Source organism: Haliotis rubra, unplaced genomic scaffold (assembly GCF_003918875.1).
Source record: "Haliotis rubra isolate DU_JTF1 unplaced genomic scaffold, ASM391887v1 Scf14, whole genome shotgun sequence".
Classification (NCBI taxonomy): Eukaryota; Metazoa; Mollusca; class Gastropoda; order Lepetellida; family Haliotidae; genus Haliotis; species Haliotis rubra.
The window spans coordinates 3,065,866-3,079,363 of NW_025765336.1; the positions used below are offsets into that span (position 1 = coordinate 3,065,866).

Sequence of the window (13,498 nt, forward strand, 5' to 3'; positions counted from 1 at the left end):
CGCATCTCGATCAGATTTTACCTCAAAACATTTATTTCAAAGATATTAGGAAGTCCAGGCAATAACTCTAATTTTCTTTAGTCTATAGTGTTTTAAATAATCAAAATATTAGTGTACGAAAGTTGAACGTTTGTGTTTCAGTTGGGAAGCTGGGCCGGTAACCTGATGCTGAAGAACCTCCACACTGAGTTCCCGTCTGATGTCTTCACCATTTTTGAGTCAGTCGGAGCAACCTTGTCGATCGGTGAGATGGGAAAAGCTTCATCAAAGATATTATTTTGGGTGTTATCACCAAAATAAACTGCGATATATGATACTGCAAGTCGTTAATTAAATGCAACGATCTAGCTTACAATAAGAATCTGAAATATACAAGTTAAAAGAAATTAAGGATTACCCAATTCTTATAAATTTCTGAATTTTTCCGTTTCTGTCAGAAAATCACCCTTCTTTCATTTTAAGGTGAGTTGAGGTGAAATTGGGTTTAACGTCGTGCTTGAGAATATTTTGCTCATATGACAACGTGCATGCGTGTGTATGTGTATGTGTGGCTGCTTGTACTAGCCCAGACTTAAGCTGGTTTTATAGTGCTAGCCGACTGAGATACCATGCCGCAGTGAAGCATGAATACCCCACTCAGACACATTATACTGACTCCGAGCCGACCAGTCCTTGTTGTACCCATTATTGCGGAGCGCCAGGCAGGGACCAACAAGTACCATATTTTAACGGACGCTGTTTCATTTAAGATTAACACCTGTTGCAGGATCAAGTGATGGCACAGAAAACACCTACAGTCTCATGGACTTCCTGAACCTAGACATGAAGGGCAAGGTCATCCTGTCTGTCACACTCCCAGCATTCCCATCAGGAGACGTCTATGTCAAGACCTTCAAGATTACCCCAAGACACCAGGTACCTAAACCGACTATATACAATAAAAACACAACGTTCAAAGGGCGATGGGAAGCTTTTCAGTCTAGTGGTTAAAGCGCTCGCTCTTCACGCCGGGTTCGATTCCCCACATGGGTCCTATCGGTGATGCCCATTTCTGAAGTCCCCACCGATAATTTGCTGGAATGTTGCTTAACGTGGCGTAAAACTATATTTACTCACTTCGCGCGATCGAATTCAGGCATACAACTGAATCATCATTCGTATCCTACTGCGTTAATGTACATGGACAATGCAAAACGCCAGATCCGGAGAACTCAGTCGAGACTATTTTATTTTTTTTGTAATCGTTCTCTGGTTTTGCCGTTTCAAATATCCATCCAGTTTTCGTCTTGATCTAAGTACGCAATTTCTTCCAGAACGCCCACGCCTATGTGAACGCAGGCTTCAGGATGCAGCTGGACAGAAGTAACAACTTCCTGGTCAAGACAAAACCATCCCTGGTGTATGGCGGCATCAGTAAAACGCTGGTACGTTCAAATAAAAACTATCAAACCACATTTTGGATAACCATATTATCCATAGAAAAACCATTGTTAACAATAATGTGGATTTCTAGATAAACAAATATTTAACCTGTAGAAGTTATATGTCTTTCCAAGCACAGTCACTCAACATGGTAATATCGAGTCCACAATAAAATATTTATATTTGTTGGGAGTAATGTTTGACATACATGTAACTCATCATGTTAAGTATATGTGAAACTGGTATATGACCAATGGTATATGGTATATTTTGGCAGGTCCATGCCACCAACACAGAGACGTACCTTCAGGGCAAGCAATTGGGAGATCCAGCCGTACTCAACAGTAAGCGCCAAAAATGGTCTAGTTTTGGGATGATAAAGTGACTGAGTCGGCTTTAGAAAGTGACTTAGGTGGCTTTAACGCTGTGTACAATCACTTTCCAGTTAGTATCCCTGGGTATCAGCTATATCTGGGTGGAAAGCAGTATCACTTCATGTTTTCCTTCAATAATGAGTTAACTCCCTTTGGTATAACTTGAATAACGTTCTAAAGTGAATTTTACTCTACCTCAGTCAATATAGAACAAACTTTATGGATAACAACTTCTTTTTATTGGTGAGTGCGACGTTTCGATACAGATTCTTGTACCCTTGTCAAGCATAATGGAACATGTAGGACGTCGCACTCACCAATAAAAAGAAGTTGTTATCCATAAAGTTTGTTCTATATTGTACTTCCCAACTTCTAAAATGCCACTCAAAGAAGTCTACCTCAGTCACTTGTTATATCAGTAATCGTTACCCATAAAGTCTAGTTATAAGTTGATGTGATGTTTGCGATATTAACCAAAGTCCACAAGTTCGTGGTGGTGTTGACAAACCCGCAAACATAATTTTGACGAACTGGGATTGTAACCAAAAACACAGGTCTCTCTGTCTCCCGAGTGATGAGACACTTCAAATGCAATCCGCTGGGCTGTTCGGGTGCAGATAACACATCGATCATATGATTACAAAGATTCAAAAGCAGTACCTTGTTTTTGACATCAAAACCACATTTAGGATATGGCGTCATGATTTGATAGATACTAGCTGTCAGTGTCTTTGAGAAGCGTCGAGAATCCCCATTGATTTCCATTGATTACCTGAGACTCTAGGCGAGTGCTGATAGGAATAGTTTGAACATAAACACCCCTTTCTTAAGACATCTTTGATGAAGTACAAACAGTCCAATGTGTTAAGCATACATTTATAAACAGGAGGCCAAGGGTGGCCCAGTTGTCTTTGTACCTTGATTTCGCTGCTCAGAGTTGCGTCCCTTGAACGCTTCAGAAAACACATTCGCCACCACTCGCCATTTTCCGTAACCTTCAAGGAGATCGCTATTTGGCCTGTGCCGGAATAACACGAGTTGGTCACGAATGCAGAAATCACTGACTGCAGCTTAGATTTACAGTTTCGCCCTGATTACGTTCCTTTGTTTGCACCAAACATTGTGTTCATCAAAGTGGTAAGCGTGTGAAACCTTATGACTTTGAGTTGCCTTGCCAAATTAAACTAACACCCATCGATATAATTGGAATATTGTTCAAGGTGGCGTTGAATCTAACTGCCTCACTCATTCACTCACCTTTGATGTATGTATATTTTAAATTAGTTAATTCGTTGTCTATTTAGGTGCTATAACGACTCTGTCTGCGGAGCTGGTTCCCGACACCACCCCTGGCTTGTCCAGTACAACCTACAGGAAGAGCCTGGCCATATCTCTCTTCTATAAGGTTAGTAACTCGGCATACATAAAGGAAATATTGTACATTGTTACATTTTGAGACGTTTCTTTCATATATACAGATGACTGACTTTGCTCGCTTGTGTTTTGCATATGTGCCGTGTCGGCCCTGACGTGAAAGCATGACTTCAGCACTCTAAACGTAATGAGCCCTATTTACAAACTCATTTCAGTGCGTGCTCGGCATGTGTGGTGAGAAAGCAGCGGCAAGATTCCAGAGTGGAGGTACCAACTTGATACGGCCTGTGTCTTCAGGCACTCAGACATATGGCAGTCGTAAAGATGAATATCCCCTGACTAAGCCAATGACCAAGGTGGACGCGACCCTACAGGTAAAATCAGTTGATCAGTGATGAAATCTTCTCCTGCTGTACATTGTGCTTCTCTTGTTTCTTCTCCTGTTTCCCACACTTCTTCAGCTTCTTTTGTTTCGCCAGCTTCTGTTTCGTCTGCTTCAATTTGTTTTGTCTTCATCATATTTTCCTTCTGGTATTTTGAGGGTTTTCTTTTTGCCTCTGTTGTGTTTCATCTACTCCGGTTTCTTTTGCTTCAACGTGTGTTTCTTAACCTGTTTGTTGTTGTTGTTTTTTCTTCAGCAGCTTCTTTCGGCTTCAGTTTGTTTTGCTTCTTCTCTTGCTTCAGCTTCTGCCTCTTCGATCACACGTTTCTTCCTGGTTTTCTTGTTTGATGTTTCTTTTGCCTCTTTTGCTTCTTCTGTCGTTCCTCCTGCTTTATGTTCTGCTGTTTCGTCCGCTTCTTACCTTTTCTTCTTCTATGGGAAATGGTATTGTTCTAATTGATTCTGTTCATCTCTAATGCGGTTGACAAAGTCCAACAGTCAAACAGAAACGTAATGCATCAGATAATACCACAGGTAATCATGTATGTGTCAGTTCAGAAGCAGACAAAGAGTTATGTTTAAGTCCCATACCTTCACATGAGATGTACTTCTGATATGGACATACTACGTATATCAATAAAATATCAATAAAATATCGATACAATTGCCGTATACGGGACTCCAGTGCTCGCCCAACCATCCGCTTGGGCGAAAAGGGAGAGATTGACAGGTATGGGCACGTCACATGGTACGTTTGCGCTGGAAAGGGCAAGGGAGGTAACTCGTGGGTGAGTATTTATACGTCCGCTTCGGGAACTTCAAGGGATTCAAGTGTTCCACTACCATTCGAAAGGGAAAGGGAGATAAGCAAAAGATCATGAGTCAGGATAAGTATGAAATATCAATTTTACTTTAAAAAATACATTATCATTATTAAACAACATTTGTTTCAGACATCAGGCAGGGTGCAGTACGTCAATGATGTACCTCCTGTTCAAAACGAAGTCTTCGCATCCTTTGTCATCACCAGCGTCGGCAACGCTGACATCGACAGCGTCGACACTTCTGATGCCCTGGTAACCATAACTCTTGAAAAGATCACTTTAAGCCCGTAGGAATTATCACTGGAGAATCAGTTTAACAAAATATGCTCTTCGTATCATGAAGACCCGTGCAGATCCTGGTTAGAATTAATCATCAGCAACCCCTTGTCGTAAGACTAACGGGATCAGGTGGTCAGGACTTGGGACAGGCGTGGCATCTTAATCAGGGTCGTAGCTACTATTATGAAAACAAGCCCGGCCCTACACATGATTGTTGTTTAAAAGGTTGGGCAAACCCTCAATACTATCTAAATATAAAGCTTTGCAACCTGTCGGGATTATACAAAGAATTGGCTGCTACGCGCCTGTTAATTGCTCAGATCGATGCTCATGCACATATTGTCCACGTATTGTCCACGTATGCAAGGAGTTGTTCTGTATGTATAAATTGTATTTTATAGAAATATCCAGGAGCCCTGAAGTACATCTCTGCCTCTGACATACCTAAGGGAGGCAGCAACAGCTTCCGACAGCCAGGAGCTGGTGTGGAGGAGGTACTGACACGTTTATCATGTCACTGCAAAGTTCAAAAGGACTATCTATACGTACCGTGGCCCGCTATCAATGTTCATCACCATGGGTAGATTTGGTGGCTGTTAGATCTTAAATAGATACCTTCAGAAGTGGCGCTCGGATTTTTTAGCCGAATGGTATTATATTTCCAGTGTGGTTCCTGGTCATCAACATTTGCCTTTTTACATCTGGCTTGTTTTTCGAGGACTGGGGTGCGGATATGAACTATGATATAACCTTCTTTGTTTGGGTGGATCGAAGCAATTATGTGGGTAGGGGATTGCTTGCATCCGTTCTGTTTAGATTTTGCAAGGCACATCCTTTTACCATAATAAATGGTAAATAAAAGAACAAAGTCATGCATACTTCTGCATTCCTGGGTCCATTTGACCACAAGATGTATAATGATCTTCTAAGCTAAGGTACTACCATCCCACAGTGACCTTTGTGTCTCCTTCCAGATCTTTTGCAGTGGCCAGGTACTTTACAGCGGTCAGCCAGTTGGTATCATCGTTGCAGGTAGGTCGTTCAACTATTTGGGTTCTAGTCTGTCTGTCCTTCTCATTGTATTGTACACTTAACCTTCTACATGTTCAATTATTTCGATCTGAGAACCCATGAAGATCCGGGTTAGAATTAGTCTTCAGCTGCCCATGCCTACCGTAAGAGGCGACCAACGGGGTGGTCAAGCTGGCTCACTTAGTTGACACATCCCAATTGCGTAGATAGATGCTCATGCTGTTCATCACTAGATTGGACCCGTGAAGGTCCGGGTTAGAATGAATCTTCAGTAACCCATGCTTGTCGTAAGAGGCGACTAACGGATCGGGTGATCAGGCTCGCTGGTTTGGTTGACACATATCATCGGTTCCCAATTGTGCAGATCGATGCTCAGGCTGTTGATCACTGGATTGCCTTGTACAGACTCGATTATTTACAGACCGCTGACATAAAGCTGGAATGTTGCTGAGTGAGGCGTTAAACGACCAATAAACCAGACCGCCTCCGTGGCGTAGTGGTTAGAGCGTCCGCCCGGAGAGCGGAAGGTCGCGGGATCGATCCCCGACCTCGTCATACCAAAAGACGTTAAAATGTGGTACTTGTTGGTTCCTGCCTGGCGCTCGGCATTAATGGGTACAACAAGGTCTGGTCGGCTCGGAGTCAGTATAATGTGTCTGAGTGGGGTATTCATGCTTCACTGCGGCATGGTATCTCAGTGGGCTAGCACTATAAAACCGGCTTCATTCTGGGCTAGTACAAGCAGCCGAACATACACATACACATACACACGCATGCACGTCGTCATATGAGCGAATTATTCTCAAGCATGACGTTAAACCCAATTTCACCTCACCTCACCTCAACTCACCAATCGATCTGGAAAGTCAACTTAAGCCCAGCGGTTAGGCAATGAACATCAGTACTGTCAGCAATGGTGTTACTGCTAGCGCTTTGTGAAATATTACACATGCATTATGCCTAGTGATCAAGGCAGGACCGTAGTGGTTAAGGCAGGACCTATAACATGTTCTCCTTAATTAGGCTAGCAAAAATCAGTGTAAGGCAGGAACCTAGTGGTTTCAACCGACATTTGGCCTCCACTGTGGTTAAGGCAGGAGCCTAGTGGTTAAGGCAGGAACCTAGTGGTTAAAGGCAGGAACCTAGTGGTTAAGGTGGTTAAGGCAGGAACCTAGTGGTTAAGGCAGGAGCCTAGCGGTTAAGGCAGGAAAAAGCGCTTGAGGGAGGAGCCTAGTGGTTAAGGCAGGAACCTAGCGGTGGTTAAGGCAGGAACTAGTGGTTAAGGCATGAGCCTAGTGGTTAAGGCAGGAGCCTAGTGGTTAAGGCAGGAGCCTAGTGGTTAAGGCAGGAACCTCAGTGGTTAAGGAGCCTAGTGGTTAAGGCAGGAACCTAGCAGTGGTTAAGGCAGGAACCTAGTGGTTAAGGGGAGGAGCCTAGTGGTTAAGGCAGGAAGCCTAGTGGTTAAGGCAGCATCCTCTCAGTGGTTGAGGCAATTCCCACAATGTGGTTATGGCAGAAGCTAGTGGTTCTGGCAGTCCGCCGCTGTGATATGGCAGGAGCCTAGTGGTTAAGGGCAGGAGCCTAGTGGTTAAGGCAGGAACCAATGGTTAAGGCAGGAACCTAGCGGTTAAGGCAGGAACCTAGCGGTTAAGGCAGGAACCTAGTGGTTAAGGCAGGAGCCTAGTGGTTAAGGCAGGAGCCTAGTGGTTAAGGCAGGAGCCTAGTGGTTAAGGCAGGAGCCTAGTGGTTAAGGGAGGAACCTAGTGGTTAAGGCATGAGCCTAGTGGTTAAGGCATGAGCCTAGTGGTTAAGGCAGGAGCCTAGTGGTTACGGGAGGAACCTAGTGGTTAAGGCAGGAGCCTAGTGGTTAAGGCAGGAACCTAGCGGTTAAGGCAGGAGCCTAGTGGTTAAGGCAGGAACCTAGTGGTTAAGGCAGGAGCCTAATGGTTAAGGCAGTGGTTAAGGCAGGAACCCTAGTGGTTAAGGCAGGAACCCTAAGGCAGGAACCTAGTGGTTAAGGCAGGAGCCTAGTGGTTAAGGCAGGAGGAGCCCTAGTGGTTAAGGCAGGAACCTAGTGGTTAAGGCAGGAGCCTAGTGGTTAAGGCAGGAACCTAGTGGTTAAGGCAGGAGCCCTAGTGGTTAAGGCAGGAACCTAGTGGTTAAGGCAGAACCTAGTGGAAGGAGCCCAGTGGAGCAGGAGCCTGGTTAAGGCAGGAACCTAATGGTTAAGGCAGGAACCTAGTGGTTAAGGCAGGAGCCTAGTGGTTAAGGCAGGAACCTAGTGGTTAAGGCAGGAGCCTAGTGGTTAAAGAGAACCTAATGGGAGTGGTTAAGGCAGAGGCACCTAAGGGGAGGAGTGGTTAAGGCAGGAACCTAGTGGTTAAGGCAGGAACCTAGTGGTTAAGGCAGGAACCTAGAACCTAGGTTAAGGCAGGAACCTAGTGGTTAAGGCAGGAACCTAGTGGTTAAGGCAGGAGCCTAGTGGTTAAGGCAGGAGCCTAGTGGTTAAGGCAGGAACCTAGTGGTTAAGGCAGGAACCTAGTGGTTAAGGCAGGAGCCTAGTGGTTAAGGCAGGAGCCTAGTGGTTAAGGCAGGAAGCCTAGTGGTTAAGGCAGGAGCCTAGTGGTTAAGGCAGGAGGAGCCTAAAGTGGTTAAGGAGGCAGGAGCCTAGTGGTTAAGGCAGGAACCTAGTGGTTAAGGCAGGAGCCCAGTGGTTAAGGCAGGAACCTAGTGGTTAAGGCAGGAACCTAGTGGTTAAGGCAGGAGCCTAGTGGTTAAGGCAGGAGCCCCTAAGCCTGGTTAAGGCAGGAACCTAGTGGTTAAGGCAGGAGCCTAGTGGTTAAGGCAGGAACCTAGTGGTTAAGGCAGGAGCCTAGTGGTTAAGGGAGGAACCTAGTGGTTAAGGCAGGAGCCTAGTGGTTAAGGCAGGAAGCCTAGTGGTTAAGGCAGGAGCCTAGTGGTTAAGGCAGGAGCCTAGTGGTTAAGGCAGGAGCCTAGTGGTTAAGGCAGGAGCCTAGTGGTTAAGGCAGGAACCTAGTGGTTAAGGCAGGAGCCTAGTGGTTAAGGCAGGAACCTAGTGGTTAAGGCAGGAGCCTAGTGGTTAAGGCAGGAACCTAGTGGTTAAGGCAGGAGCCTAGTGGTTAAGGCAGGAACCTAGTGGTTAAGGCAGGAGCCTAGTGGTTAAGGCAGGAGCCTAGTGGTTAAGGCATGAGCCTGAGCCTAGTGGACTTTAAGTGAGTTAAGGCAGGAGCCTAGTGGTTAAGGGAGGAACCTAGTGGTTAAGGCATGAGCCTAGTGGTTAAGGCAGGAACCTAGTGGTTAAGGCAGGAACCTAGTGGTTAAGGCAGGAGCCTAGTGGTTAAGGCAGGAGCCTAGTGGTTAAGGCAGGAGCCTAGTGGTTAAGGCAGGAACCTAGTGGTTAAGGCAGGAACCTAGTGGTTAAGGCAGGAACCTAGTGGTTAAGGCAGGAGCCTAGTGGTTAAGGCAGGAGCCTAGTGGTTAAGGCAGGAACCTAGTGGTTAAGGCAGGAGCCTAGTGGTTAAGGCAGGAACCTAGTGGTTTAAGAGCAGGAACCTAGTGGTTAAGGCAGGAACCCAAGTGGTTAAGGCAGGAGCCAGTGGTTAAGGCAGGAACCTAGTGGTTAAGGCAGAGCTAGTGGTGGTTACGGCAGGAGCCTAGTGGTTAAGGCAGGAACCTAGTGGTTAAGGCAGGAGCCTTATGGTTAAGGCAGGAACCTAGTGGTTAAGGCAGGAGCCTTGTGGTTAAGGCATGAACCTAGTGGTTAAGGCAGGAGCCTAGTGGTTAAGGCTGGGGCCTAGTGGTTAAGGCATTCTCATCCCACTGATTCAATTCCCACATTGTGACAATGTGTGAAGCCCGTTTCTGGTGTCCGCCGCTGTGGCATGACTGGAATATTTACCCGTTAAACCAATACTGGAAAAGGATAAAGCTCTATCTCCATCAGAGTAACACATCTATCGTCGCAAAGAGACTTCCACAAAAGATACCCTTTGATGAAAATGCATCACATATGACATTACAAATTTCTTCGCCAAAATAGCTTACATTTTACATCCAAAACATCGGTTTTGATTGTTAACAAACCGAAAAGGCTGGAAGAATGATTGTTACACATATAAATCTCTCCATCCAATCTCAGAAGCTCAACATAAGACTCGCTGATGAAAGATAAAGATATCTGTGGTCCTGTGCAAAGAGCTTAGGTCACAAATCAGTTGAAGTTAAAAAAAAACATTGAGCGCGGCGAGGTCTTGGATGGGTGATTGTGCTAGGCTTGACTCGTGAGAGTTTTAGGACGTCAGTCCCGCCCTACAGAGAAGCACATGTGATACATGTGGTCTCACCTTAGGCAAGTGAGTTTGTTCAAAACTGCCTGTGTTCACCTAGCAGAAAATGGGTACCCGGTGGGATAAATAATGTAACTGTTAACCTTCTAGCGCCGCAGAGGCAGCTTGGGTTATACTGGGTAATAATAATCGGATTGTGATGTCAGCTTGCTAGCGCTATGAGCATTCACTTAGTGAATGGAGTTTAGCGCATTTTAAATGCGCATTATAAATAAATAAAATAATTTCTGCAAGCCTCAAATATTTGCAGCATATATCACCTCGTATCTGGTAAGGCACTTAGTCGAAATCATTGACATGGAAGGGTACAGATTTCATTCAAATCGTATCAATCAGGAATTGCAGCGGATGTGTCGTATTTCAGTGGACCAACTATCAGCTGACACAGCAGCCAGCATGGTGAAGGTTACCTACAAGAACGTCCAGCCCCCCATCATTACAATGGAAGATGCTATTCAGAAGAAGTCAGTATTTCCAAATGTTGCCCAGGAGTTCAAAGTTGGTGATGCTGCAGGTAAGTAATCAGGCACACGATTAACACATTATGATAATGATGAACTGTAGTTGCCTTGTATGTTCAAACTTCAATGATGGTTTTAATCTAATCAGAGACTCTGTGACGCTCCATAGCCTGAATTGTTTCTTGTTTGTAGCATCATTGATACAGTCCTGGCTAAGTTTAGGTCTTATTGCCATGGCCTATCTTCCTTTAAGGATTATCCATAAATGAACGGGTGATCAGTCGGTTATTTAAGCTGCATTTGTCTCCTACAATGATTTAATTCTTCCTTTTAGCCGCAATTGCTTCATCGGACAAACAGATTTCAGGCCGTATTAAGATGGGTCATCAGTACCATTTCCACATGGAAACGCAGGTCAGTCTTCGCCTTCATCTATAGCCACATATGAAGTCTGGTTTGAGAATGCAGCTTTCATCTATGGTCACCGTTTAGGCGTTGCACATATGGTATATGGTCTCCGGTTCAGCTGATTCACATTTGATATAGGGTCTCCGTTTTGGGGGATGCACGTTTTGATATATGGTCTCAAGCTTAGGGAATGCATATTTTCTTTTGGTGCCTGGTTTTGGGTTGCGGTTCAGCAGTGAGGTATTTCTGTTACCCTAGCACTAGTGCGTTCGAGTTTTTGTAGTGTTTGAAGATATATTCTATTTTTTTAAAATAGGTGAGCATCTGCTACCCAGCCGAAGACGGCACAGGCGTGAGTCTTCTGTCATCCACACAGTGGACGGATCTAGAACAGCTGATTGTAGCCAAAGCTCTCAACATCCCAGAAAGCAGGTACTTACAAAGTAGCCAGGTAGATCTTGACATTATCAGCCCCTAGGACCGGCGGCAATAAGTTACCAGCGCCTCAAAGGTTTTGCCAGTCCTAAGTACATGTGTCTGGTACACATTCTTTGTTTCGTAGCCATCCAAATCCGCTCAACCAAAGTTTCATATTTTTGTTTTCTTCACATTTAGACTTTTCTCCACACATCTTATCCTTTTCGCACTTGCTGATTCATCGATTTGCCTTTCGCTTTATTCCGTTTGTGTTGTTCTGTATTGCCCGAAAATGATTAAAACATTCTTCTGCTTCCTCACCTTAGCTTAAGATAACCTCAAAGCAAAGCGATCATGGTGACGTAAGTTTTGGTTCCAGGCTACGTGGCTAAAATAGTAGCCGCCGTTTTTTATTCAACAGGTCACAAGGAAACATCGTTAGCAGGTTGAATAGTCTTTTAAATGTGTTTGTTTTGAATGTCGGTTTAAGCACATGTTTTGGCAAGACATTTTTTCAGCTGCTCCCTGGGACTGACAGTCGTACAAAGTACCGGTCCATGGTTAATTTTACCATAAAAACTGGTATTGCCAATGAATGCGAAAACGGCACCGTTGTAGGTGTTATAACCTTTTGGTAGCTTTTTTCAAGATGTGATGTGTGAATTTGTCTGAGAAAGTACTAAAATTGTATGTCTTATTTTCTTGAAATGTGTAAACAGATTTGTAATTCTTTGTGTTTGCTAGTGTCAACGTGGAGGTCCGACGCCTGGGGGGATCGTACGGTGCCAAAATAACACGTGCTCATTTAACGGCTTGTGCTGCTGCTCTCGGCACCCACGTCATGAGAAGGTGAGGCAGAGTTTTTTTAAGTGTGGACCGCTTCCCTGAACTTGTGGATAGACCCGTAGATCGGTGGCTCGTAAGAGGCGACTAACGGGATCGGTCAGGGTCTCTGACTTGGTTGACACATGTCATTGTATCATGATATCAGTCACTGAATTGGCTGGTCCAGACTCGAATATTTACCGAATGTTTACAAACAGCCGTCATATGGTTGGTATAGTGCTGAGTGTGGCGTTAAGCAACAAGCAAACAAACTCCCGAACGTGATGTCTGAGAAAAACATTGAATACAGCATTAAAATATTTGATATTTTTCAGACCAGTTCGACTCAGTATGAACTTCCACACCAACATGAAGACTATCGGGAAACGTTTCCCTTATCTGGCGGATTACACAGTAAGAAGCATGTGTTTAACATATTCACTGGCATCACATTTGTTCCTATTGACTTTACTAAAGTACAACACTTAGCTTATGTACACATGACCATTCCATGCCAAATTTATTTTATTTCTTAGTTGTTTAAAATCTTGAAAAATGATGTGGTGTTCATTTTAGGCCCCAGTAAACCTTTCCCAAAGTTCGATGGTAGGTATATGGATGACACATCAGAGACGAACATGATGACCGATGCACTGACCTTATTTGCACGTGTTTTCTTTAGTGAATATTTGACTAGCCGTAGCATGTGTTTGTGACGGCTGCCATCTGTGAAGCAGGAGAGGCCCAAATTTCTGGGTATAGTGTATCATTGGCACATTCTAAGGATATAGTCGGATATAGGATATAGTCGGCGAAGCTGTCAATGATGTCGAAAGTGTTTTGACGATTTTTATTTCAAATGCAAGGATTGGGACAATATGATCGCAAAGTGTTGGAATCGGGCAACACTTTCTCGCAGTCTGTTATTCAGTATGCGACATTAACGGCAATACTATAAACACAAAAGAAAGTATACATTTGAAAATTGGATTTGTCCCATAAATGACAAACGTTACTCGGCTGAAAGCAGTTGTCAAAGTCAAAACACAGATGATACTCGTATCAAATTCAACACCATCATATCAAATAACAATTTCTTGTTCTATTTTAGCCACCGTCAAACATTGGCGTATACTTTCTTTTGCCTGTCAGTTTAGATACAGAATATATAAGCTCCTTTCCCCGAAAACCCACTGTAGTATATCTTCCAAATACTTTAAAATGAGGAGAGCGGAAGGTCGCGGGTTCGATCCCCGACCGCGTCATACCCAAAAAAGTTAAAATATGGTTCTTGTTGGTCCCTGCCTGGCGCTCGGCATTAATGGGTACAACA

At 44.3% G+C, this 13,498-nt stretch overlaps 1 protein-coding gene across 2 annotated transcripts in view; it reads left to right on the forward strand.

The window, feature by feature from the left end:
* The window catches only part of LOC124268728 (xanthine dehydrogenase-like), a 40,622-nt gene that overhangs the window by 12,084 nt on the left and 15,040 nt on the right, over positions 1–13,498 (forward strand). For both annotated transcript variants that reach the window (XM_046703753.1, XM_046703754.1), the window contains exons 10-23: positions 142–244; positions 767–915; positions 1,314–1,424; positions 1,700–1,766; positions 3,101–3,201; positions 3,386–3,544; positions 4,506–4,628; positions 5,057–5,149; positions 5,630–5,687; positions 10,419–10,568; positions 10,850–10,929; positions 11,240–11,355; positions 12,085–12,189; positions 12,501–12,579. In XM_046703753.1, the coding sequence (XP_046559709.1) occupies positions 142–244; positions 767–915; positions 1,314–1,424; positions 1,700–1,766; positions 3,101–3,201; positions 3,386–3,544; positions 4,506–4,628; positions 5,057–5,149; positions 5,630–5,687; positions 10,419–10,568; positions 10,850–10,929; positions 11,240–11,355; positions 12,085–12,189; positions 12,501–12,579 (1,494 nt within the window). The remainder of the gene's footprint in view (positions 1–141; positions 245–766; positions 916–1,313; positions 1,425–1,699; positions 1,767–3,100; positions 3,202–3,385; positions 3,545–4,505; positions 4,629–5,056; positions 5,150–5,629; positions 5,688–10,418; positions 10,569–10,849; positions 10,930–11,239; positions 11,356–12,084; positions 12,190–12,500; positions 12,580–13,498) is intronic.